At 42.5% G+C, this 27,690-nt stretch overlaps 1 protein-coding gene across 1 annotated transcript; it reads left to right on the top strand.

Annotated features, from left to right (window-relative positions):
* Window positions 1–611: 611 nt before the first annotated feature.
* LOC122690661 (fibronectin-binding protein A-like) lies at window positions 612–27,690 on the top strand. Its single transcript, XM_043897549.1, has 2 exons — window positions 612–696; window positions 27,297–27,690. The coding sequence occupies exon 2, from the start codon at window positions 27,297–27,299 to the stop codon at window positions 27,687–27,689; it is 393 nt and encodes a 130-aa protein (XP_043753484.1). The 5' UTR covers window positions 612–696; the 3' UTR covers window position 27,690.

Genomic DNA, 27,690 nt, shown 5'->3' with positions numbered 1-27,690 from the left:
TTCACAAGCTCCAAAGAATATCCTATATAGTTGTGTGATAATTTCCAGCTACTATTTTGTTTGTATGTGCTGTGTGCTCAGTCGTGTTCCACTCTTTGAGACCCCATGAACTGTAGCCCGCCAGCCTCCTCTGTCCATGGAAAGTTTCAGGCAAAAATACTGGAGTGGGTTGCCCTAGGGATCAAACTCGCATCTCTTATGTCTCCTGCATTGGCAGGTGGATTCTTTACCACTGCGCCACCTGGGAAGCCCACTATTTTTTAGAGAGCTGATCAGAACTTCTACAAGGACCCAGGGTGCTGTACTCAGAATTTCTTTGCTTCCTTCCACCCATCCATCAATCCTTCTACCTATCTATCTATCCATCTGCCTACCCACCCATGTGCTGCACTTCCCTAGTGTATCAGGCACTGTTCAAGGGGCTGGTACATTTTCAAGTAAAACAAAATATCTCTGTTCTCTTGGTATTTATGATATGGATGTGCTTTTTAGAGTTTAGTTATTCAAACCTCAATCAGTTCAGGGGAATTTATAGTTGCATTTCTTGTTAGGAAAATATACTTGCCATCTTCGAAATCCACCAGTGGACTGTTTTTGTACCTGCAGGATTCTGCTTCAGGAAAAAAGAAACTGTCTCCTGATGCAGCTGGAAGAAGCCACCCGCCTCACATCCTATCTCCAGTCCCAGGTACAAAGGTGAGTAACTTGATTATCATCTTGTAATGATGTGGTCATAAGCTTCACAATGCCCTTTAGCTTCATTTTCTCTCTCAGAATTTAAATCCTGAAGTGGTTGTAATCAGAGGACAGAAAAGTGGATACATGATATTTTTTTAAGAGGAGCTGCTTGTATCATGTATGATCTAGGACTCTGAGGAGAACCAAGTGTGACTTCAGAATAACGATCTGAACTCAGATTTGCACAAGGATTTTGTAACTCACAGCATCAGAAGTATATATATTCATCTACATATATGCATAGGTACATTTTTATCTCTTTTAAGGATACGAGTATTTTAAAAATAAGATTTGCATGCTTAAGCCCGTGAAGCCCTCTGGGAGCCCCCAGGCTTTTTTGCACTTAATTACAGACCATTCATCTCCACATGCATGTCCATAGCCATGGTTATTTTGTGATATTTTTGAAATGTGCAGCAGCTTCCATTTCCTTGTGGAGTCCCTGTCCTCTGGCACAATAATGAGAAGCATAATAATCATTTGCAAACAAATAACTGTATCCTGTCCTTTGTGACTTTTCCTACCTTGTGATGACTTCTTTTATTTTAATCACGATTTTATCTCCTTCTGATCCTGACTCTTAAGCTCTGGTTTCTCTTGATCTGAGGAAGCTTTGAAGTTCATTTTAACCCAATTTCGCCTGAGGAAATATATTTCAGTACTAGAGGACTCAGTTATCTCCTGTGACTTGCCCCAGACCCCAAACCCTCTGGAGATCATCCTAGTTCTTTGCAAACACACACAGGGAATTTTAATGCCCAGTTAATTGGAAGGTTTTACCAACCTCTGCCCTTCTACATGCTCAGATAGCAGAATGTTTACTATAGAAAAAATTTAAAAATTGTAGAACTAAAAAAATTCATTGTGACTTGTCATGCTTTTGTGAAGAATCTTCATTTCTGTATGAGATCAAAAATGAATGAATGAATGCCTTTATTCAGTTTTGCATTCTGCCTTCCAAAAAGTTTGAAGCTGCCCGTGAAAAATGGAAGCCATCTCTGAAACATTGCTGTGAGCCGTGGGAAAGAACAAGGACTTGGCAATGTAGTAGACACTCACTCAGCACCAGTATCATTCAAGTTGTTCACTCTCATTGAAGGTTTAATATACACCTCCATATATTGGAGAAAACTAATTTGAAAAGATGCATGCACCTCAGTGTTCACTGCAGCACTATTTACAGTAGCAAAGACATGGAAGCCACCTAAATGTCTATCCACAGGTGAATAGATAAAGAAGATGTATATACACATACATACATATATATATATGGTATATATATTTGATATATATATATATAATGGAATATTATTCAGCTATGAGAAGAATGAAATAATGCCATTTGCAGCAACATGGATAAACCTAGAGATTATCATACTAAGAGAAGTAAGTCAGACAGAGAAAGACAAATATCCAATGATATCATTTATATGTGAAATCTAAAAAATGATGCAAATGAACTTATTTACAAAACAGAAATAGACTTGCTGGCATAGAAAACAAACTTATGGTTACCAAAGAGGAAAGGGAGCAGGGAGGGATAAATTAGGAGTTTGGGATTAACAGAAATACACTACTGTATATAAAATAGATAACTGGGACTTCCCTGGTGGTCCAGTGGTTGAGGCTCCATGCTTCCACTGCAGGGGGCATGGGTTCAATCCCTGGTTAGGGAATTAAGATCCTGCATGCTGTGCAGCACAGCCAAAAAATTAAAAAATAAATAGAATAGGTAACCCATAAGGACCTACTGTATAGCACAGGGAATTATACTCAATATTTTATAATAACTTACAGGGAAAAAGACTGAAAAAGAGTATATATATTTGCATAACGGAATCACTTTGCTATACACCTGAAACTAACACAACATTGTAAATCAACTATACTTCAGTTAAAACAAACATGCTTCTATATTCAGCAATGTAAGACATCCACAGTTTTTCTGAACTCTACGTGTTGTGTAAAGTGAGACATGTCTGTAGGTGATAAAAAGGACAACAGCCTTCCTGGTTGATCTTGCAATCAAAAATATGCTCAGTGGAAACCGCAAAGAAGGAAGAACTTGCTTTCTTCCTTGGTAGGAAAATAATGAGTCATCATATCCTTGTGATACACAGAATTATCATTTCATAAATTCCGTGTAATAGGTTCTCACTTGCCAGGGACTAAATGCCCCATTCTTTTACTTATGGGAAATAACGCCATCGAGTTCCTGGTATGGACAGCTGCCAAGTGATACATGTTAGCATCTGTTGGTTTCTGACCACGTCTAATGAGCATGTTCTGCTTATCGTGATGCCGCCTCTAAAATGGAAGAAATATTAACATCTTCTACCAGCAGCTGTGGAGGCTGATGTATTCCTCAAGGCAGGCACGAGCTTGGAATACATTATCTGTTTGGCACAATTTATTCATGATAAGCTGCAGGTTGCCTGACTGAGACTGCCTGACCTTCTCAATATAGAAAAGGTCATTCCAGCCTGACTCTCCCTGAACTGAGCTGGGCACAGCCATTCACCACTGAAAAGGTCTTTCTCTCTCTGTAGGCTGTGTCCCAGGTCACTGTTTGGGTCTCAGTTTCAGAGACGAAAATGTTTAATGATGTTGAGTCCATTGGTCTCTCATCCATGGAGTTTGTTTTGACCCTTAGAGTACATGAAAATCTATCCTGTAAACCGATTCCTTTTTTTTTTTTTGGCCTATAGTTGCCATAAGAAATGAATCATCAAAAACTGACAAATGTGACATTAAAAAACTCAGACACATTTAAAAAATGAAAGAAATCTATGCACATGATTCTTAGGTCATCTTTGTTAAAAGTGATTTTCTCTGGGCGAGTGTAATAATCTATAAGCTCATTTTTCAAAACTAGTCATTGTTCTTGGGCTGATGAGTCTTTTGAACTCACAAACCATGCACGTATCTTTTCACTTCCTGCTTCCTTTATGTTATAGCCCCATACAAACATTGGACATGCTGGCTCCCTCACTCACCTGGTGGGGGAGTTGGTTTGCTAGCTGTGTCTCTCAGACAAATCGAGATGTAGCGAGTCTTTGTCTAGAAGCCTGAACAGGAGCTGAAAGGATGGGCTCTTGAGAGGAGATGGCCAGGGATGAACTGGCAGGAGGCCCCAGTTTTAACACCAGTAATTGCTAACTTGGTGACTTTGGATAAGTCACTTAAAACAATTTTTCCTCCATAAAGCAAAAGGATTGGCTGTTGTCTTTTGAGAGCTCATCACTTCTATGGTTCTGGTTTCTAGATGTGCACCTATGTGGGGTCACCCAGACTAGACAGTCAGCTTGTCTGGAACTTTGCAGGCATTTCTCATAGTTTCTGTCCCCAGATAACACGATTCCTTCATTCGGAACACTTGACTGATGAGAATGTGTTTCCCAAACACCAGTCATTTCCTACAAGGGTCAGATTTGTGCCACATCCCTGTCCTACCTGAATTTGTATTTATTAAATATTTTTCTTTGACTCACTTTTAAAAAATTCAAGTGTTCATAGTATTAATTTCTGCTGTTCAGCAAAGTTACTCAGTTATACATATCTATACATTCTTAAAAAAAAAAAAAGATTTATTTTTATTTATTTGGCTGCACCGGGTCTTAGTTGTGGCACTCGGGATCTTTAGTTGTGACATGTGGTATCTAGTTCCCCGACCAGGAATTGAACCCAGGGCCCCTACATTGAGAGCACAGAGTCTTAGCCACTGGACCACCAGGGAAATCCCTATACATTCTTTTTCATATTCTTTTCCATTATGGTTTGTCACAGGATATTGAGCATAGTTCCCCATGCTATATAGTAGCACCTTGTTTATCCATCCTATATATAATAGCTTGCCTCTGCTAGTCCCAAACTGTTCTTGGGATTCTCAAAGCAAGAATACTGAAATGGTTTGCTATTCACTTCTCCAGTGGACCACATTTTGTCAGAACTCTCCACCATGACCCTTCTGTCTTGGATGGCTCTACATGGCATGGCTTAGTTTCATTGAGTTAGACAAGGCTGTGGTCCATGTGATCACATTGGCTAGTTTTCTGTGACTGTAGTTTCAGTCTGTCTGCCCTCTGATGCCCTCTCTCAGTGCCTACCATATTACTGGGGTTTCTCTTACCTTGGACGTGGGGATCTCTTCACAGCTGCTCCAGCAAAGCTAGTAAAGTAAAGCTCAAAATTCCCCAAGCCAGGCTTCAGCAATACCTGAACCGTGAACTTCCAGATGTTCAAGCTGGTTTTAGAAAAGGCAGAGGAACCAGAGATCAAATTTCCAACATCTGAGGGATCTCTGAAAAAGCAAGAGAGTTCCAGAAAAACATCTATTTCTGCTTTATTAACTATGCCAACGCCTTTGACTGTGTGGATCACAATAAACTGTGGAAAATTCTGAGAGAGATGGGAATACCAGACCACCTGACCTGCCTCCTGAGAAACTTGTATGCAGGTCAGGAAGCAACAGTTAGAACTGGACATAGAACAACAGACTGGTTCCAAATAGGGAAAGGAGTATGTCAAGGCTGTATATTGCCACCCTGCTTATTTAACTTATATGCAGAGTACATCATGAGAAACGCTGGGCTGGAGGAAGCACAAGCTGGAGTCAAGATTGCTGGGAGAAATATCAATAACCTCAGATATGCAGATGACACCACCCTTATGGCATAGAGTGAAGAGTAACTAAAGAGCCTCTTGATGAAAGTGAAAGAGGAGAGTGAAAAAATTGGCTTAGAGCTTAACATTCAGAAAACTAAGATCATGGCATCTGGTCCCATCACTTCATGGCAAATAGATGGGGAAACAGTGGCAACAGTGGCTAACTTTATTTTTTTTTGGGGGGGGGGCTCCAAAATCACTGCAGGTGGTAATTGCAGCCATGAAGTTAAAAGATGCTTAGTCCTTGGAAGGTAACTTATGACCAACCTAGACAGTATATTAAAAAGCAGAGACATTACTTTGCCAACAAAGGTCCATCTAGTCAAGGCTATGGTTTTTCCCATAGTCATGTATGGATGTGAGAGTTGGACTGTAAAGAAAGCTGAGTGCCAAAGAATCGATGCTTTTGAACTGTGGTGTTGGAGAAGACCCTTGAGAGTCCCTTGGACTGCAAGGAGATCCAACCAGTCCATCCTAAAGGAGATCAATCCTGAGTGTTCATTGGAAGGACTGATGTTGAAGCCGAAATGCCTATACTTTGGCCACCTGATGCCAGGAGCTGACTCATTGGAAAAGACCCTGATGCTGGGAAATATTGAGGGCAGGAGGAGAAGGGGACAACAGAGGATGAGATGATGGGATGGCATCATTGACTCGATGGACATGAGTTTGAGTAAACTCCGGGAGTTGGTGATGGACAGGTAGGCCTGGCATGCTGTAGACCATGGGGTTGCAAAGAGTCAGACATGACTGAGCAACTGAACTGAACCCCAAACTCCCAATCCATCCCTCCCCCAGCCTCTCCCCCCTGGCAACCACAAGTCTGTCCTTTAAATCTGTTTACTCAATTTTTACAACTGAAATTTATTTAAGGCAACACAAGTTGGTACTGATTGTAGTGGAAATAACTACAATGACAAAAAAATTATTCAGGGGTCTCAGGTTCACAAATGAAGGAGAACTGGAAAGGTTTTCAGAACTGATCAAATTCATTGCTAGCAGCCCTGCACTATGAGAAATACTAGCAGCAGTTCTTCAGGCTGGAAGGAAATGACCCTAGATCATAACTTGGATCTTTAAGAAAGAATGAAGAGCAGGTCCTGGTGTGCTCACTGGTATTGCAGCTGTGTCCCTTAGACAGACAACAGGCTGTAACGTGGCCCTGATAGTCTAAGAGGTAGTCAGCAGCCACATGAAGGTGCTGCTATAGGATTTTGAGTTTTCTCAGTAAAGAGACTGCATCTAGAACAGCAGCCTCAACTGGAGTCACCATCCAACTTGCCGTGACCCATTTCTCTTTTTCCCCTTCACAGTGCAAGAGGTTTGTGGAGATGAGTAGAAATTGCCATCTTTCAAATCTTCATCAGTGCTTCTGATCAGATTTGCCTGGGCTCGTGGTGTTGCTCATAATTGCCTTTGTTGCTCTGGAGGGAAGACTGGAGCCTTCCATTCCCCTCTTACCATGGGCTGGGAGCAAGTTGGTATTTAGCTCATGGCTGAGTGTACACTCAGGATTTGGAAGAACTAAACACAGGTGCAGCTGAGTTTCTACTGGGCTTCCCCTAGTAGAGCATGCATGCATGCTAAGTTGCTTTTGTGTGCATGTGTGCTAAGTTGCTTTAGTCGTGTCTTTGTGACCCCAGAGACTGTAGCCTGCCAGGTTCCTCTGTCCATGTAATTCCCCAGGCAAAACTACTGGAGTGGGTTGCCATTTGCTTCTGCAGGGGATCTTCCCCACCCAGGCACTGAACCCCTGTTTCTTATGTCTCCTGCATTGGCAGGTGGGTTCTTTACCGCTAGCACCACATGGGAAGCCCTATCACTTGGTTGGCTCAGCTCAGATTCTGTTTAACTTCTGTTCCCCATTAAGCTCCAACTCTGACTAATGGGCAACAGAAACATTCTGGTTCTCTAGACTTTACCATTGGCTCAAGGACCTGAGCTTCCCTGATAGCTCAGAGAGTAAAGTATCTGCCTACAATGTGGGAGACGCAGGTTCAATCTCTGGGTCAGGAAGATCTCCTGGAGAAGGAAATGGCAACCTGCTCCAGTATTCTTGCCTGGAGAATCCCATGGATGGAGGAGCCTCGTAGGCTACAGTCCATGAGGTCACAAAGAGTTGAACACGACTGAAAGACTTCACTTTCACTTTCACTTTCAAGGACCTGAAGGGATTCGAACACTGGTCAACCAAAGGGAACCAGAATCCCAACATCTGCTTTCCCTGGTGTTGTGTTCTCCTTATGTCCTTGATGAGTATTTTCCTTGTTCTACCACAAAGGGTTCCACAGCAAAGTAATACTGTTTTTCTTTTTTTAAACAATTATTTTCTTTATTTATTTTTGGCTGTGCAGTCTTAATTGTTGCATGGACTTTCTCTAGTTGTGGTGTGTGGGCTTCTCATTGCAGTTGCTTCTCTTGTGGAGCACAGACTCTAGGCATATAGGCTGCATTAGTCATGGTTCCTGGGCTTTAGAGCATAGGCTTAGTAGTTGTGGTGCACAGGCTTAGTTGCCTTGTAGCATGTGGGATCTTCCAGGATCAGGGATCAAACCTGTGTCTCCTGCATTGGCAGGCATATTCTTTACCACTGAGGCACCAGGGAAGCCCCTGTTTTTCTTAAAATATTTTCAGTGTTCAGCTTGGGAAACCTGACCTCTTTTGCCAGGGGCAGTTATTAGTTGAGTCTTTCAGTTGTGTCCAACTCTTTGCAACCCTATGGACCATAGCCCACCAGGCTCCTCTGTCCATGGAATTCTCCAGGTAAGAAAACTAGAGTAAGTTGCCATTTCTTTCCCCAGGGGATATTCCTGACCCGAGGATTAAACCCTCATCTCCTACATTGCAGGAGGATTCTTTACTCCTGAACCACCTGGGAAGCCCATCCCAACAAGGGACATGTTCCTAACATGGGAGTCTGTCATGGCCAGGAACCTAGTGTTGCCTGCTGTGGGCTGGGGCATCTTGACCTCAGTAGGAAGGCTGCTCTTATTCCTGGTAGGTATTAGTTCCTTATGGCTGCTGTAACAGATCAGTGCAAACTAAGCCATGTGAAGCAACCCAAATTCCTTATCTCATTGTTCTGTGGGTTCAAAAGGGGCTAAAATCAAGGTGTTGGCAGGGCTGGTCCCTTCTGGAAGGTCTGAAGGAGAATTTCGTCATTGCCTTTTTGGCTATTTTGGTTCATTGGCTCCCTTCCCACCAGCCATGGCAGGACTCCAAGATCCACTCCTCTCAGCATGTCCTCTCCTCTGCCTCTTCTGTTTTCCTGTTGAAAGGACCCTAGTGATTCCATGGGCCCATCCGGATAATCCTAATCTCCCCATCTCAAGACCCTTAAGTATATCACATCTGCAAAATCCCCTTTGCCATTTAAGGTAACACCTTCTCGGGTTTCAGAGACTAGGGTGTGGACATATTTGGGGGCTATGACTCTGCCTGCCACACTGTGGTCTGCACATAACAATCTGTGATGGAGTTCATTAATCCGGGACCTTGAGATTGTGAAAGAGGGATGTGGTGCTGAACCAAAAGGCACTGTAAAAACTACTTGAAGAGGTCCTGTCACCCAACTCCAGGTCATAGTCATCAGTAATGTTCACCGGGCACCTCCAAGAATGGCCTCCATTTTGGTCTAGTTGGGGTTTCTCTCTCTCACCTCTCTGGCTCCTGCTGATCTCTTTTGAGTTCCAGAAAGGGAGTGGGTGCATAGAAACAAGCAAGAATGTGTGATCATTTCACCTCTTTGCAGTCTTTAGTGCTCTGAACCCAGAGTGCTTAATAAATAGGCATTGTTACTTGGCATGGGAGAGGGTTCCGTTCTTGGCACTTTTGTGATAAATATCGGTTTTCTGCCCCTAAACCAAAACCCAGATGCCTAAAGGGAATGCCAGAACCCTAGAGCTGCCATTGTTGTCTCCCTGTAGCCAGTTGTGCCAGAGAGAGCGGTCAGAACCAAAGGGATGGAGTTCTGCTGTTCTTCTCCAGGACTGAAAAGGCAGGCACAGTAAATAACAGGAGAGAATGAGCTGCAAGGGTGCCCAAGCCCAGGGGGACTATTTAGGCCCAGACTGTCAACCAGGGCTGCAGATAGGAATCACTGGGAGAGATTTCCACAGCGCCTTTGCTTGGCCTGCACTGCGGAAGATTCACATCTAACTGTAAAAGGTCCCCAGATGATGCCAATGTTGAGTGAGTGCTAAGAACCAGGGTGGAGGGCCTCATGGGAAGAGGCCTTGCACCCACAGAAACTGTCCACACCTGGGCCTCACCACCTTCTGCATGTATTCAAGTCTGGCAAGTCTTGTTAAAATCTGATACTGACCCAGTGGGTCCAGGCTGAGGAGCCCAAGGTTCTGCGTGAGTTTCTAATCAGCTTCCAGGTGATGCTGATTTTGCTGGTCCAAGGACCAGGCTCAGCGTGAGCAGCTCTTTACTCATTTCACAGGAGGGACACCAGTGGCTTTGGGCGTGCTGCTGAATTTCTGCAGGTTTGTGGCCAAGTTGGAACCAGGTTGAATCACCTTCTTTCCAGTCCAGTGACCGTCCTATGTGACAGGACTCGTTTAGGTAAGAAAAGGATTCTACTGTGTTAGTCATCTGTGAAAATAGGGCCTTGACTGATGATACCAAAATTACCAAGGTTTAGCAACATGAAAAGAGAGAATTTAAGATAGTGTGAATTGCTCATATGAATTCCTTATAAGCAAAATGGGCATATGTGGTTTATTTGCTAAAGGCACCAAAGTCTACATCTATTCAGATTTCATATCATTTCATTTTCCTTCATGAAACATGATTTTAAAAAATTAATTAATTTATTTTAATTGGAGGCTAATTACTTTACAGTATTGTAGTGGTTTTTGCCATATATCAATATGATTCAGCCATGGGTGTACCCCATCCTGAACTCCCCCTCCCACCTCCCTCCCTATCCCATCCTTCAGGGTCATCCCAGTGCACTGGCCTTGAGGGCCCTGTTTCATGCATTGAACTTGGACTGGTGATCTATTTCACATATGACAATATACATGTTTCAATGCTACTCTCTCAAATCATCCCACCTTCGCCTTCTACTACAGAGTCCAAAAGTCTGTTGTCTATATCTGTGTCTCTTTTGCTATCTCACATATAGGGTCATTGCTACCATCTTTCTAAATTCCATATATATGCACTAATATACTGTATTGATGTTTTTCTTTCTGACTTACTTCACTCCATATAATAGGCTCCAGTTTCATCCACCTCATTAGAACGGATTCAAATGTGTTCTTTTAAATGGCTGAGTAATATTCCATTGTGTATATGTACCACAGCTTTCTTACCCATTCGTCTGCTGATGGACATCTAGGTTGCTTCCATGCCCTGGCTATTGTAAACAGTGCTGTGATGAACACTGGGGCACACGTGTCTTTTTCACTTCTGGGTGAGTCACGATTTAAATGAGGAGAAACCATGATGACTATTAGCCTGTTAGTGGTAAACCCTGCACATGAGTCTGGTTGAAGGAGTGGGACCAAAGTTGGAGATGGTTGTTTCAAGCTGTCTGAGAGTTCTCAGATGGACATGTGGGGTGCTGTCCTGCTGGGGGACATCTCTGGTTGCTCTGTTCTCACCAGCAACAGAGGATTTTCTTTCCTTCCTTTCATTTCCCTCATTTCCCTTTCTCCCTCTTTCCTCCCTACCTGCCTTTCTTTCACAAACATTCAATGTGCTGTGCTTTGCTGTGCTTCGTTGCTCAGCCGGGTCCAACTCTTTTTGACCCCATGGACTGTAGCCTGCCAGGCTCCTCTGTCCATGGGGATTCTCCAGGCAAGCATACCAGAGTGGGCTGCCATGCCCTCCTCCAGGGGATCTTCCCAACCCAGGGATTGAATCCCGGTCTCCCATGTTGCAGGTGGATTTTTTACTGTCTGAGTCACCAGGGAAGCCCTTAAAATGGGTGCCCTGAAAACTCTGGTCTCTGAGAATCTCGCTACCCCAATCTAGTACAAATGTTTTAGAATGTTTAGCTCTTGAAATGAAAAGGAAATGAAAAGGAAAGAAAAGTCAAGGTTGCCAACTTTACAGTTTTGCACCATGGTTGAGTGGAAGGAGGTGGGCTAAGAGCCTTACATCTGGGGTGCCTCCTCTCCCCACCTTCCCCCATAGCTCCTTGCCCTTGGAAAAGCCACTTAGATCTTGCCTAACCCCACTGGTTAGAAGAAGTGGTAACATTATTTCTCTTGCTGGTGTGTCTGCTTGGGACAATGTGAGTTTATGAAAAGCAAAAATTAAAACTCACATGGCTTGAAGAATCATCACCTAGAGTTGGCATTTATTCAGAAAGAATGGCTAGAGAAAAGTTGATAATTAAAGAGAAATAATAAAACATGACTAGAACACTGAAGCCTGTAATGTCAGTGGCCACCATGCTCAATATCAATGCCTTTTGGAGAGGCTGTGCTGGTGGATTTTTTTTTCCAATTAATGTTGTCTTTACAGTCTGCCCTACATCTGAAAATACCACTGGCAAGAGAGCATGACATTAGCCTAGGATAACATTCAAAGCAGTTGTTTACAAAAACATTGTTGGGTGTGGTTCTTATATTTTTCTTGTATTTCTTGGGTTTGGGTTATGAAAAGTTGAAGTTTGGATATTGAAGAGCTGTGAGGAGCACCCAGGGATTGTGGGTGAGGAAATGGATCTTGACATTGACCCCAAGCCCTGCCGTCTGGGTGACAACCAAGCGAGATGTATGGATGATTCCAGGCCACTGGCCAAAGAGCTGCCTGGGGTCTTGGTTAAAAATGTGGATTCCAGGGTGCTGTCCTTGAAGCTGACAACCTAGGTGGATCAGGGAAATTATATTTTAAAAGCTCTCCTGTTGGTCATACAGCTCAGCTAGATTGTACACACTTTAGGCTGCATGGGACATGGGATTGTTTGGGGCTAAGCTTGGGCTCTTCAGCCAAATAGGATTGATAAATAATTGAACTAGATCAAGGGGGCAGGGACTTTTTAGGAAAATGTGGTTCCAGATTGCATTGTGCAAAGTTGCTTCAGTCATGTCTGGCTCTTTGCAACCTTAGGGTCTATAGTCTTGCAGGCTCCTCTGTCCATGGGGATTCTCAAGGCAAGAATACTAGAGTGGGTTGCCATGCCCTCCTCCAGGGGATCTTCCTGACCCAGGGATTGAACCCATGTCTCTTGCATCTCCTGCACTGGCAGGTGGGTTCTTTACCACTGGCGCCCACCTGGGAATCCCAGAGAAGGGAAAAGAGCTAGCAATTCTTGAATATTTTTTATGGATCAACCACCATGCTAAAAGCTTTATAGAGATTAATCTTTGGCATTTATATATGTATTCACTTTTAGCAAATGAGGAAACTGACACTTAAAAAGCTTAGGCAATTTGGCCCAAGACATAGAAGTGCTGGGGCAGTGGTTTGAACTCAAGTCTGTATGACTCTGCAGCTCAAAGCCCAAGAAGGGGAGGAAAAGAGACAAAGTTGTATTCTCCCCTACCCCACCCCCAAGAGAAAAGACAGTTTCTCTTTGGAAGGATTTGAGTGAAGTTACATACAGCTACTGCAAGGAACTGACAAAAGGACATCAGATAAATTTTAGTTGTTGTTAAAAGTCTCATTATGTTTGAGAGGATGAATCTTGATAAGTGTGGTCCAAACAAAGAAACTTAGGGAAGAATTATAATATCACACAGATATTAAACATCTGTGTGATTAATTTTGTTTGGTTAACACCAAAGGCCAGTGTTTTCCCTTGGAATAACCTTAAATGTAATAAATTGATGTTTTAAATATAATATTTGCTGTATAATTTTATTCTGCTTTGTTAGCTTATGTTAGCCCAATAAAATCTGACAGTGGAACAAAAGACTCTCCTTGGGGTGATATTTTAATTGTCATAAAAATGTCATATAGATTAAGGGGCCAGCTGAGCCCTTACAGTTTCTCAGGGACTAGAGAAATTATTAAAAAAAATAGGCATGCTATTTCAAAGATAAAATACTGACCGTGATTCCAGCCATAATGTTCTTTTTATGTGAATTTTGCCAAATACAAAGTCATGAATTATATTAATTCCCAGAAATCATCTTCCAAAAACACTTGCATGAAATACTAGAGATTTCTTCTTCCTCCTCCTTTTTCTCTTTGCTCATCCCCCCTTCACTTTTTTTAAAAACTTTATTTTGTGTTGGGGTATAGCCAATTAGCAAACAATATTGTGATAGTTTCAGGTGAACAGGGAAGGGACTCAGCCATACATGTACATGTGTTCATTCTCCCTCAAACTGCCCTCCCATCCAGGCTGCCACGTAACATTGAGCAGAGTTCCCTGTGCTATATAGTATGACCTTGTTGGGTATCCATTTTAAATACAGCCATGTGTACATGTATCCCCAAACTCCCAAACTCCCTAATTATCCCTTCCCCCCTTCACTTTTTATTATGGGGAATTTTGAATTAACACAAAAGTGTACGTGATTGTATAGCAAATTCCTTATACCCCAAGTACTTAATTCTGTAGCAATTTCTGCCCTTCCACTTGTGCTCAGCTTTGAGTCCAGTGGATTCTCTGGTCCTTTATTTCTGGCTTTTCCTGCAGCAGTTGAGAAACATACGATTAAATAGATTTTTCCTCTCAGTTATGATTACCGCCTTCCTTGGAGTGTCTAGCCGCCCTTCCCCTATTGGGAAGAAATACATCTAGACTCTAAGACTGAGTTACTTAGATCAGTAGGTTAGATCTTTGGCAAACTACTACTGCAGGTCGAATCTGGCTGCTACTTGTTTTTGTAAATAGGGTTTTATTGACCCATTCGTTTATGTTTTTACTGACTATGGGTACTTCCTTGCTAGGGCTTCCCTGGTGGCTCAGTGGTAAAGAATCCGTCTGCCAATACAGGGAACTGGGGATCTGATCCCTGAGCTGGAAAGATCTCCTGAAGGAGGAAGTGGCAACCCACTCTAGTATTCTTGCCTGGAGAATTCCATGTGCAGAGGAGCCTGCTGGGCTATAGTCCATGGGGTCAGAAGAGTTAGACATGACTGAGTGACTAAACAACAGCCATACTTCCCTGCTACAGGGTGGTAGGGTTGTAATGGACTACAAAGCTGAAAATAGGTACTTTCTGGGCATTTCCAGAGAAAATTGTCTAACCCCTGGATTGCAGGAACTGCTGTTCAGACGAGGGTTTTAAATTAAGGTATACTCAGAAAAAATGAGTGTCCCCCAGATAAGTGTTTAATACCCAGACTGAAAGAACACTGACCATGTGAAATTTACTGGTTACTATGGCTGAGGAACAGAGCCATCTATGGTTCTGAAATCTTCTGCCTGAAAGTGACATATCACATTTGCTCATGTTTTATTGGCCTAGGCAAGTCAGCTGACTGTACCTTTCAAGGAGATACAGAGTGCAGTTGTACTGTAAGCAGAACACTGATGAAATTCACTGCGTGCATTGGATGACTAGCCAAAATCTCAATGAATCACTGCCAGAGGCCGACACACACACTTAGAAAATACCAAAATTCTTCTAATATTTCTTAAATGTCTAAAAATGTTTCTAATAATTTAACTGAGTTGCAATCTTGCATTGTTCACTTAAGAATTTTCTGAGGAAGGGGATGGCAGAGGATGAGATGGTTGGATGGCATCACCGACTTGATGGACATGAGTTTGAGCAAGCTCTGGCAGTTGGTGATGGACAGGGAAGCCTGGCGTGCTGCAGTCCATGGGGTCACAAAGAGTCGGACAAGACTGGAGTGACTGAACTGAACTGAGGAGTTTCCATCTTAAGGGCTTGCTTCCCTGGTGGCTCAGACAGTAAAGAATCTGACTGCAATGCAGGAGACCCAGGTTCAGTGCCTGGATCAGGAAGATCCCCTGGAGGAGGAAATGGTAACCCACTCCAGTATTCTTGCCTGGAGAATCCCATGCACGGAGGAACATGGCGGGCTACAGTCCATGGGGTCACAAAGAGTCAGACATGACTGAGTGACTAACACTTTTACTTTTCCTCTTAAAACTTCAAATGCCTTGTTTTTCAATATTATATATACAAATCACTGTGTCTGGGGGAAAAAGAAAACATACATGTCTACAATCAAATTAGAATAGTTGCAGTTTTACACAAACTATTGAAAGTGACTTAAAACAGAAGCAGTGGAAAGAAACAAAACAATGATATCTTCATATAGTTGGAACTTAGAGGAAAAATTCCAAGTGTTTTAATTTGTAGGCACAGCATGCCATAAGTATGCTGATAGGCAGAACTTGTCTCTGCCAGAAGCAAACACCTCTCAGTTCCCAGAAACGTTGACCATCTTTGATGGTTACAGGGCTGACAGAATGCCCTGGAATATTCTTGGCATCAGTCTATAGTTGCTGTGAAAAGTTGCACTCTTCTGGCTGTGGTTTGTTCACTTCCCTCCTTTTTGGCACCTGGTTGTGAAGAGGGGGAAGGTCTGTAAAGATATTACTATGGATGAGGAATCCTCAGATTACAATCCTCAGGGCAATTCTGGCCCACTGCCTGTTTTTTTAAATAAAGTTTTATTGGAGCAGAGCTGTGCTCATTCATGTTCATGTCCTTCATGGCTGTTGTCCTGCTACTGTGGCAGAGTAGTTGTGACAGACAGGCCTGTGAATCTAAATCTATTTACTATCTTATCCGTTGCTGAAAAAATTTACTAACCCTGCTTTTAACATCTTTCCCAGCTACATAAGAAGGTCTTTATGTAAACTTTACACCCACCTAGAAAGTTATGTCGAACCTCTCGACCTTGTACAGAGTAGGATGCTGTAATATATGAATTTTATAAGGATTTTAATAATTATTACTTTTTTTTAAGTCTTTCAAAAATTGTATTGTTTAGTACCTGACCTCACCTAATGTCCTCATCCTCAAACAAACGTAGATGAACCAAAGTTTCTAAATTTAATGTGGTCCAATTTATCAAATATCTCCTATGTTCTTTTGGTGTATTGAATTATTTTGGGGTCCAATATGTTAATTTGTTAAAAATTTAAGAGTAGTTCTTTTATGTTTTAAGAAATGTTACTCTACATAAGCTTGAAAAGATCTTATTCTATATTACCTTTTATTTTATTTATTTTTTTTTGTGCTTAGATTTTTTTCTTTCATTTATTTTTATTAGTTGGAGGCTACTTACTTTACAATATTGTAGTGGTTTTGCCATACATTGACATGAATCAGCCATGGATTTACATGTGTTCCCCATCCTGAACCCCCAGCCCATCTCTCTGGGTCATCCCAGTGTACCAGCCCTGAGCACTTGTCTCATGCATCCAACCTTATTATTACTTTTGATAAATGGAACATTTTTCTTCTTGATCTTCCTGTTTTCCATATGCTACCTTCAGTCCACAGAAAATTTCAGAATGTTCTGGATTCGGCATTACTCGTTTCACCTTCATTCCTGGACTTTGCTTGTGGCTCAGCTGGTAAAGAATCTGCCTGCAATGTGGGAGACCTGGGTTCAGTCCCTGGGTTGGGAAGATCTGCTGGAGAAGGGAAAGGCTACCCACTCCAGTATTCTGGCCTGGAGAATTCCAGGACTGTATAGTCCATGGAGTCCCAAAGAATCAGACACGGCAGTGACTTTTACTTCCTCTTGAAGTGTGATTCTCGACTCTCTGGCATTTTGCTTCTTTTTATCTAATAAACCCTTCTCGGTCCCTTGTCTGCCCTGTCTTCCTCAACACCCTGGAAATATTGGCATTCCCCATGGTTTTAAGGGAATGCCAATCCAGATCTTTCTCCTGAGGGCTGCGCTCTTCATTCTAGAATCCCCTCTCCTGGATCTCTCCACTCCCAGGGATTACAAGCTGTGTACCTTCCTCACTGGGCTCATCCCCTTCTCCTCTAAACCTACTCTTCCTTCTGTCTTTCCTGGTCATAGAAACTCCATGACCCTAGCTAGAGATTCAGGAGTCCATACTGATTTTTTTCCCTCTGCAAGTTGGCTGCCAAGACCCACAGATTCTATCATCTAAATCTCTCCCAAACATGTGGCCTTCTCTCTGTGTCTGCTATTTCTTCAGACTCTCATCATGTCTTGTTTGAACTGCCTCTCACCGCTCTCCTGGTGACAGCCAACTCCACATTAATCAATACCCACACTGACACCAGAGTCACCAGCCTCAAATGCGCATTTGATGATACTCACATATTGAAAACTTGCCTGTGGGTCCTCATCACCCACACAACATTTAAGGAAAAGTTCAAGGAATGTGGATGTCTTCATAGCATGGCTTTTAATTAGCTGTTCAGCCCCATTTCCCAGCGTCCTTTTACCTCAAACTTTTTGCTGCTTGCTCAAGCCAGTGCATTCTTTGGCCCATGATACTTGCCTCTGACCTGAGTGTCTTTTTCTATGTTTTTTAAAAGTATTTTTTTTAATTGAAGCATAATTGCTTTACAGAATTTTGTTGTTTTCTGTCAAACCTCAACATGAATCAGTCATAGGTATCCATATATCCTCTCCCTTTTGAACCTCCCTCCCATCTCCCTGCCCATCCCACCCCTCTAGGTTGTTACAGAGTCCCTGTTTGAGTTTCCTGAGCCATACAGCAAATTCCGTTGGCTATCTATTTTACATATGGTATTGTAAGTTTCCATGTTATTCTTTCCATATATATCACCATCTCCTCCCTTCTCCCCATATCCATAAGTCTATTCTCTATATCTGTTTCTCCATTGCTGCCCTGTAAATAAATTCTTCAGTACGATTTTTCTAGATTCTGTATATGTGCATTAGAATATGATATTTCTCTTTCTCTTTCAGACTCACTTCACTCTGTATAATAGGTTCTAGGTTCATCCACCTCATCAGAACTGACTCAAATGTGTTCTTTTTTTATGGCTGAGTAATATTCCATTATGTATATGTACCACAACTTCTTTATCCACTCATTTGTCGATGGATATCTAGGTTGCTTCCATGTTCTAGCTATTGTAAATAGTGCTGCAGTGAACAATGGGGTACATGTGTCTTTTTCAATTTTGGTTTCCTAAGGGTATATGCCTAGGAGTGGGATTGCTGGGTCATATGGTGGTTTTATTCCTAGTTTTTTAAGGAATCTCCATACCATCTTCCATAGTGGCTGTATCAATTTACATTCCCACCAACAGTGCAAGAGCATTCCCTTTTCTCCACACCCTCTCCAGCACTTATTGTTTCTGGACTTTTTGATGATGGCCATTCTAACTTTTGTGAGGTGATATCCTATTGTAGTTTTGATTTGCATTTCTCTAATAATGAGTGATGTTGAGCATCTTTTCATGTGTTTGTTAGCCATCTGTATGTCTTCTTTGGAGAAATGTCTGTTTAAGTCTTTTTTCCCACTTTTTGATTGGGTTGTTTGTTTTTCTGACATTGAGGTGTATGAGCTGCTTGTATAGTTTGGAAATTAATCCTTTGTGAGTTGTTTCACTTGCTATTATTTCCCCCCATTCTGAGGGTTGTCTTTTCACCTTGCTTATAGTTTCCTTTGCTGTGCAAAAGCTTTTAAGTTAATCAGGTCCCACTTGTTTACTTTTGTTTTTATTTCCATTACTCTAGGAGGTGGGTCATAGAGGATCTTGCTTTGATTCATGTCATCGAGTGCCTGCCTATGTTTTCCTCTAACAGTTTTATAGTTTCTGGTCTTACATTTAGGTCTTTAATCAATTTTGAGTTGATCTTTGTGTGTGGTGTTAGGAAGTGTTCTAATTTCATCCTTTTACATGTAGCTGTCCAGTTTTCCCAGCACCATTTATCAAACAGGCTGTCTTTGCCCCATTGTGTATTCTTGCCTCTTTTGTCAAAAAGAAGGTACCCATAGGTGCATGGGTTTATTTCTGGGCTTTCTATCTTGGTCCATTGGTCTGTATTTCTGTTTTCATGCCAGTGCCATACTGTCTTAATGACTGTAGCTTTGTAGTATAATCTGAAGTCAGGAAGATTGATGCCTTCGGCTCCATTCTTCTTTCTCAGGACTGCTTTGACTATTCAGGGTCTTCTGTGTTTCCATATGAATTGTGAATTTTTTTGTTCTAGTTCTGTGAAAAATGCCATTGGTAATTTGATAGGGATCACATTGGATCTGTAGATTGCATTTGGTAGTATAGTCATGTTCATGATATTGATTCTTCCTACCCAGGAACATGGAATATCTCTCCATCTGTTTATGTCATCTTTTATTTCTTTCATCAGTGTTTTATAATTTTCTGTGTACAGTTATTTTGTCTCCTTAGGTAAGTTTATTCCTAGATATTTAATTCTTTTTGTTGCAATGGTGGATGAGATTGATTACTTAATTTCTCTTTCTGATTTTTTTATTGTTAGTATATAGGAATGCAAGTGATTTCTGTGTATTGGTTTTGTATCCTGTGATTTTGCTAAATTCACTGATTAGTTCTAGTAATTCTCTGATAGTATCTTTAGGGTTTTCTATGTACAGTTTCATGTCATCTGTAAAAACTCTGAGAGCTTTACTTCTTCTTTTCTGATCTGGATTCCTTTTATTTCTTTTTCTTCTCTGATTGATGTAGCTAGGACTTCCAGAACTTTAACAGAACAGAAATTTAAGAATTTTTTTAAAAATTCACTTACACATTTACACTCATAATTAGATATGAAATGATCAAGAGTTTCTATACTATGTTTATTTTCTGGACATTATTATTTCCTTTAATTTATGAATGTAACTAGAAAGCTTCTATTGAGTGGGTATTAAAAATTACTCCTCTCTGTGTGGAACACACTGTTTACCCTACTGTTGGGAGACATTTTGTTGCCTAAAACTTTTTATAATTTAGCTCTGGTGTCTAGGTTTTTATAATTCAGCTCTACTGTCTAGGCTTCTTGTTTCACTTTGTTTAGGCTGAGAATTTTCTCATCTATTTCTAGTATTGTAAGAGTTTCTGTTAGGAATGCATCTCTGTTGTTGTTTAATTGCTCAGTCGTGTCCAACACTTTGCCACCCCATGGACGGTAAGCTGACCAGGCTCCTCTGTCCATGGGGATTCTCCAGGCAAAAATACTGGAGTGGGTTGCTATGCTCTCCTACAGCAGATCTTCCTGACCCAGAGATAGAACTCACGTCTGCTATGTCTCCCGCCATTACAGGCAGATTCTTTACTACTGTGCCAAAATATACATTGTGTGCAAGAAACCCACTTTAATTATGAAGATTCATAATCAGTGAAAAGTAAAGATGGAGAAGCCCAAACAAGCATTTATCTTTAGCCAATTAATAATAAGCAAAAACCTTCGTTTTATTTTGCCTTCATTTATTTATGACACTCTTTCTTTCTTAACTCATAGCTTCTCTTTAAGATCATCTTACTCTGTGTAAATAACTACTTTTAACATTTTTTACAGACCAGATATCTGCTGAGAATGAATTCTGTAACTTTTTGTTCATATGAGAATATCTACTTCTCCTTTATTTGTGAAGGATAATTTTCCTGAGGATGAGGTGTACTGCTACTGGTGGTTGGGTGATGCCAAGTCTTGTATTCAAGTGGTTTCCTTTGTGTTAGTTCTCACTGTTTGATACTCCCTAGGGTTAGGAGTTCTCTGGTTATCTAGGGTCTTGGAGTCAGTGCTCCCACTCCAAAGGCTCAGGGATGGATCTCTGGCCAGGAACAGAGCTTCCACAGGGAGTTTGTTATGGCAGTAAGTTAGATTAAAACAAGGATCCAAAAGCAACCAAAGATGAGCTGCAGACAAATGGCAGTTACAATGTCAGGCAAATAATAGTCTACGGCCATACCACCCTGAACGCGCCCGATCTCGTCTGATCTCGGAAGCTAAGCAGGGTCGGGCCTGGTTAGTACTTGGATGGGAGGCAAATAATAATTAAAATCAAAACAGTCCAACAACAAAAAAAGTACAATAGATTGACCTAGCGAACAAAGGAAACCAAAAATGATATCTACCAGTAAAGAACAAAACTAACTAAAGCACAAACTGGAAAAGAAAACTAAAGGAAGGTGCCAAGTGGGGAATAAAGCAATGAAAACTAACAAATATGGTGAGAGGAAAGGAAAGAAAGAAAAGGAAAAAAGAATAGATATGCAAAGTCAAATAGAGTTAGATAAAGAAGATTCATATATATTAAAGATTAACTGCAAGTGGGAAAGAATAGTAGGAAAAGCAAACGAAGGAATAATGTAGAAAAGTAATAAGTTTGAAAATTTTAAATTAAAAAAAGAGGAAAAAAAAACCAAAAAAAACAAAACCCCACAGAACAGCAAAAGTCCAACATAGAGGCAGAGGTTTATAAAAACAATTAGAGGTATGATTTAAAAAAAAAACCAAACCTCAAAAGGTTAAGTAGATTTCATAAAAGTGAAGTGAAATTCTGTCAGCCATGTCCAACTTTTTGCGTCCCTATGGACTATACATTCCATGGAATTCTCCCGGCCTGAATACTGGTGTGGGGAGCCTTTCACTTCCCCATGGGACCTTCCCAACCCAGGGATCGAACCCGGGTCTCCTGCATTGAAGACGGATAATTTACCAGCTGAGCCACCAGGGAAGCCCAAGAATATTGGGAAGCAAGCCTTGCATGGTCCTGACTGCTCTTTTTTTATTCCCAAGTTTAGGAGAAAGACTCGAGTTGTTTTTCTCATTTCGTGGGTGAAATTAGATTTCATAGTGCGAATAAAATCGACAACTACAGCAGAGGAGCGGAAAAAGAAAAAGAAGAAGAGAAAAAAATCCAAAAGAAACTGCTGAACATGTCAAAATATAAGAATAGTATATATTTTTCTTGAGTCGCTGCTGTCAGCGTCCTTTCCCTTGCTGGGAGTCATAGTTCACCTCGACTCCCCAGGATGCCCTCCAACACTGTGTTGGTCTCTGGACCTGCTGTGGGGGCAGCTCAGACTCTAATCTGGTCCTACACCTGTGTGTTCTTGCCTCCAATGTCCATAGCTATCAGAACTAGTGCATTTTCTTTTGTGGGAGCTCTCAATGACCTTTTATATATTCCATAGACACAGAGTCTGCCTAGTTGTTTGTCTGGATTTAATCTGTAGCTTGTATAGCTGGTAGGAAGGTTTTAGGTCTTCTTCCTTAGCCACACTGCCCCTGGGTTTCAATTGTTTTATTTCCATCTCTGCATTAGGTTCGTCTCCTGGGTTTGCTCCTGAGGCTGACCTGGAGGACTTGGGTTTGCCCCTGTGAGGGCCAGGTGTGGAGGTGGTGCAGCTGCTTGAGTCACAGGGGTTCTGGCAGCACCAGGTACTCAGGGGAGTTGGTGGCTAGGGCAGCAGGAAATATACTGCTCTAGAAGGGTATGGCAATCAGTAGTGACCAATATGCTCCAGTATTCTTGCCTGGAGAACCCCCTTCCCTGACAGAGGAGCCTGGCAAGCCACAGTCTAGAGGGTCGCAAAGAGTCAGACACTACCAAGGTGACCCTGCACATATAGAGGCAAGACTTTTTTTTTGCCTGTGGCAGCTCTGCCCCAGTGAGAGTTGAGAATGAAGGTGGCAAAGTTGCTTGGCTTGTGGGGATGCTGGTGGTGCCAAGTGTGCAAGGACTCAGACTGCCTCTGCCGCAGGAGTTATGGCCCTATCAGAGTCTTTTTTCCAGCCTCTTTGTAGCTGGTGATCAGGAGGCCTCTTTGGCCAGTCTTTCTCCATAGCTCTTCCCTTTCAGTCACTTTGAGGACTCCCTTGCCTGGGGTCCTTCTCTGTTGTTTGGCACATCAGGCACACAGAGGGGCCCCCCTGGAAGGACTCCTCTGTAGATTGGCTCATCAGTCACTTAAAGGAGCACAATGGGTGGGGTCCTACTCTGTAGTTCTGTGCGGCAGGCACTTGATGGGCCAGCCTCTCTATTGTTCGGCTGCTGATGCTGGCGTGTGGGGTGAGAGAGGCTATGGTGATGGCTCCACCCCCTTCCAGTGACTCAGCAGTATCGCCTTGCTTCCATGGCTGCCTGGCTTACCTCCACAGGCATATCCCACCACAATCTCTTCCCTCACATCCCCTCGGTCCATCTCTCTACAGTCAACAGCAGCCCTCACCCTGGGATTACTCCACAGTCCCTATGTTCCCAGCTCACAGCTGCTGCACCTTCTAGGGGACCTGCATCCCTGTCTGGGGTGTGTATGGCTGCGGCAAGGACTATCTGATTCTCATTGCATTTAGGCTGCCACAGATCAGCTGTTTCACTCTCAGTCTTAAATGTTTCTCCTCTGATCCAGACAGTTGCCCCGATGTGGGGATCGGACACCTACTTCAGTTCTCCCACCAACTGAGAGCAGATCCAGTCCTACTAATGCTCCTGTTTTCCCCACTAGTTCCTTGATCCTACCAAGTTTTGAGTGGTTCCATATATTCTTTTCTTCTGGTCATGTACTCCTGTCTGCTCTCAGCTGGTGTTCTGCAAGCACTTCTGTGTCTGAATGTGTATTCCTCATGTATCCATGGAGGGAGATGTACTCCATGTCCACCTACTCCTCTGCTGTGTTGTTGAGCTCAACTGTTTGAGTATTAGAAACAAGACTGCTATGAACATTCATGTGCACGTCTTCGGGTAAACATTATTTATTTTGTTCATTCTTGTTTGTATAAACCTATAAGTGGGATCTCTGGGTCACATGGTAACCCAATATTTAATTTTTAAAGCAACTTCCATAGTGTTTTCCACCAGGGTGTACCATTTAGTATTCCCATAAGCATGAAAGTTCAAATTTTTTCACATGTTCATCATACATATTCTTGTCTGTTCTCTCATTACAGCCATCATTTTCTTCTGCTGTGGTACTTAGCTGCCATCTGTATATCTTTATTTAGTGAATTTCATGTTCAAATATTTTGTCCAATTTTTTTTTGCATTGTAGCCTTTCATATATTTTGTCAAAGTTTTAAGTTTTTCAAACTTGAATGTTATTATTTTTTATTTTGATTTTCAATTGTCTATGCTACCATATAGAAAAGCATTTAATTGAATTTTATATATCAACTGTCTATCTTGCAACATTGCTTAAATTACTTCTTAGTTTTAGTTATTTTGTTTTTGCTGTAGATTTTATTAGCTATTCTACATAGATATTGCCTACAAATAAAAACAGTTTAATTCTTTTTCAAACTGGATAGCTTCTCAATCATTTTCTAATATGACTTCATGAAGAGAAATTCAGTATAATGAGAGTGGACATCCTTTTGTAGATTCTGATCTTAGAAGTAACACACTCAGTCTTCTACCATAAAGTGTGATGTTAATTATAGTTTATTACCTTCATCAGGTGGAGGAAGTTTTCTATTTCTAGTTTGCTAAGAGTTTTTTATACAGAATGTTCTGTTGTTCATTTGTCCATCTCTTTGCGACCCCGTGGACTGTAAGCCCACCTGGCTCCTCTGTCCACTGGGATTCTCCAGGTAAGAATACTGGAGTGGGTTGCCATGCCCTCCTCCAGGGGATTTTCCCAACCCAGAGATGGAACCCAGGTCTCCCAAATGCAAGCAGATTACTTACCAGCTGAGCCACCAGGGAAGCCCCAAAATACTGCAGTGGGTAGCCTATACCTTCTAGAGGGGATGTTTCCAACCCAGGAACCGATGTTAGATTTTTAAAAAATTATTTTTCAGCACTTACTGAGATGACCCTAATGAGCTTCATTCTTAGTTCCTTAGTAAATTGAATTACACTGATTGATTTTCAGATGTTAAACCGATCCTGACTCTTAGGGGCACAAAACTCAATACATTATGCTGTGTCATACTTTGTATATATCGGTGTAGTCTATTCTTCATTCTGGACACTTTCTATTGGTACCTCTTCAAGTGCACAATTTTATTCTGCTGCCCTGGCTAATCTGTCATTTCTTCCATCCACTGAGTTTGTCATCTGACACTATAGTTTTCATATCTGTAAGATCAAATGGGGTCTATTTTAGGATTTCCATGTCTCTCCTTACTTTTAGAACACACAAAACACAGTTATTCCAAGTATTTTAATGTCTCTGCCTGCAATTTCTAAAATCTATGCCACTTCTGCCTCAGTTTCAGTTCTCAAGGGAATTTTAGTATGATTTTTCTTACTTTTGTGAGATTAAATATATTCTTAACGTGGTTCGGGGCTAGTTCCACACTCTTCTTGTGAATTGGCTGCTCATGTCTTTTAAACATGTCTTCATAAAGTTAAAGGCCAGTGATACATCTTTCTTGTAAACTGTTGGCTCGTGTCTTTTGCCCATTTTTCTATCAGGTTTTAAGATCGTTCTTCTAAAAATTGTAAGAGTCATCTTTTGGGTTTGTTTACAGTGTGCTTTACTCTACCTCTTAAAATGTTCAGCAGCGTGATGGACCCTGGGTGAATAAGCAACAAGTGGACACCAGGGTGTGAACACTTCACAGGAAACCCAGGAAGACCCACTAAGCCAACAAACTGTCCCCAGGGGTGCACCTCAGGCTGGTTGACCCTACGAGTCAATTAGAAAAACTAGGACTGAGGTGGAGCACACAATCCGTTCCCCTTTCCTCCAGAGCCAACCAGCTCAATGAGAGACCATGGGAACTAGATGCACAGGACAGGATGACTCAGCGTTCCATCCAAGAAGCTGGAAGCTCGTGGCAGCTGCTCATGGAAATGAATTCCACCATGGTTTTGGCTGTGAGGTCAGCTCCAAGGGAGCTTCCAGCAAGAAAACAAGATGAGAAAAGAGATTTGTGAGGGCACGTGTGGAGAAGACCTTTGCACACAAGGCTCACACAGCTCTGGGCAAGCTCCACCCCTTGCTGGGAATACTAATCAGCCGCAAGTGGTCATTTCTTGCATGGGATCACCCAGCACAACCTGAAACAAGCATTTCTCTGCCCCATCCCCATCACCCTGTTCAAACCCAAGCCTGGGTAGTACTCCTAGTGAGGTGACCCTGAGTCCTAGACTTGACGCGAGACAGCGCCATGTGGAGCAAGGGCAAGTGTATTCACTGCATTCTCACAGCCTGAAGACAAGGGTTTCTGACTGGAGACCAGAAAACGGAGGCGAGCTTCAGGAACACTGAGACAAGGAGGCAGGATGGGAAAGGTTTCTGTCGGCTGGCCCAGAATTCCATGGGCTTCAAGGTGCATTAAGACCACACTGCAGAGGGAACGTGGAATGATTCTCACGTCCACAGACACTTAAACACAGCCTAGTTGTCATGGAGGGACTTTAGGCAAGGTATTAAAAACTAGATGAAGGTGAAAGGTGACAGAGAACAGAATGAAAGCCCGAGCAGTGTGGCTGAGGGGAAGGTTTGGAGGAGATGCACTCTGCCTGCCGTGTGACCCATCGGAGTTGACGTAGAGAGATGAGGGTGGCAGGTGAGTTTGGAGGCCTCTTTAGGGGCATTACAAATGCCTCATTTCTCCCAGGAAATCATCTGAATTGCTCCCCATCCTCCGCTAGACATGTCAGGATAGGGCTTTGTGATGTCAAGTCTCACCCAGGGCCACCATTGGCTGGGGAAGAGACTTGCTGACCTCATAAAGCATGAGGGTGAGGCTCCATGGGGACGGGTATATATAGGGGTGCTCAGGGGCTCTGAGCAGACCACTGGGAGTCCTCCAAATGACTGAGATGTCTGAGAAGCCACAAGACTCCAGAGTAGTTATGGAACACCCACCTCCTGTTACTCAGGAGAAGATGAAGACCTCCTATCAGTTGAGGTCCAGAAAAAATGTCAAGGTGAGCTGAACCCAGCCAAACTCCTCTTGCCCATCGACCCCACCCCAAAAGACACCCTCCCCTGTCCTTGCCTGGCACATAACCCTTCTCTGCCCACACCCCTTCTCCTGAAGCCATCGTTCCCACCCGTCTTCACACTCTTCCCTAAACCAGTGCCATTCTTTGCTCCCTCTCTTGTTTTCTCCAGATGGCCAGGGTAACCGTGAGGGTGAATAACTGCATTCCGGCAAAGCTGCCTAAGAAAACTCAGAAGACTCATACCACAAAGAAGCTTAAGAAAATCCGAGGCTCAAAGCTCTGTAGCCAGTGTTCCAAGGTGAAGGAAGGGCTGAATGAGAGCGAACGAGAGGACGTCCCAGAGACCATGGAGACCCCTGCCATTCCAGCTTATCAGAAGGAACCAGAGGACGTCCCAGAGACCATGGAGACCCCTGCCATTCCAGCTAATCAGGACGAACCAGAGGACATCCCAGAGACCGTGGAGACCCCTGCCATTCCAGCTAATCAGGACGAACCAGAGGACATCCCAGAGACCATGGAGACCCCTGCCATTCCAGCTGGACCAGTGGACAGCCAGTGAC

Source organism: Cervus elaphus, chromosome X (assembly GCF_910594005.1).
Source record: "Cervus elaphus chromosome X, mCerEla1.1, whole genome shotgun sequence".
Lineage (NCBI taxonomy): Eukaryota > Metazoa > Chordata > Mammalia > Artiodactyla > Cervidae > Cervus > Cervus elaphus.
Note: the sequence above shows the minus strand (reverse complement) of the source record. Positions and strands in the feature narration are given on the sequence as shown.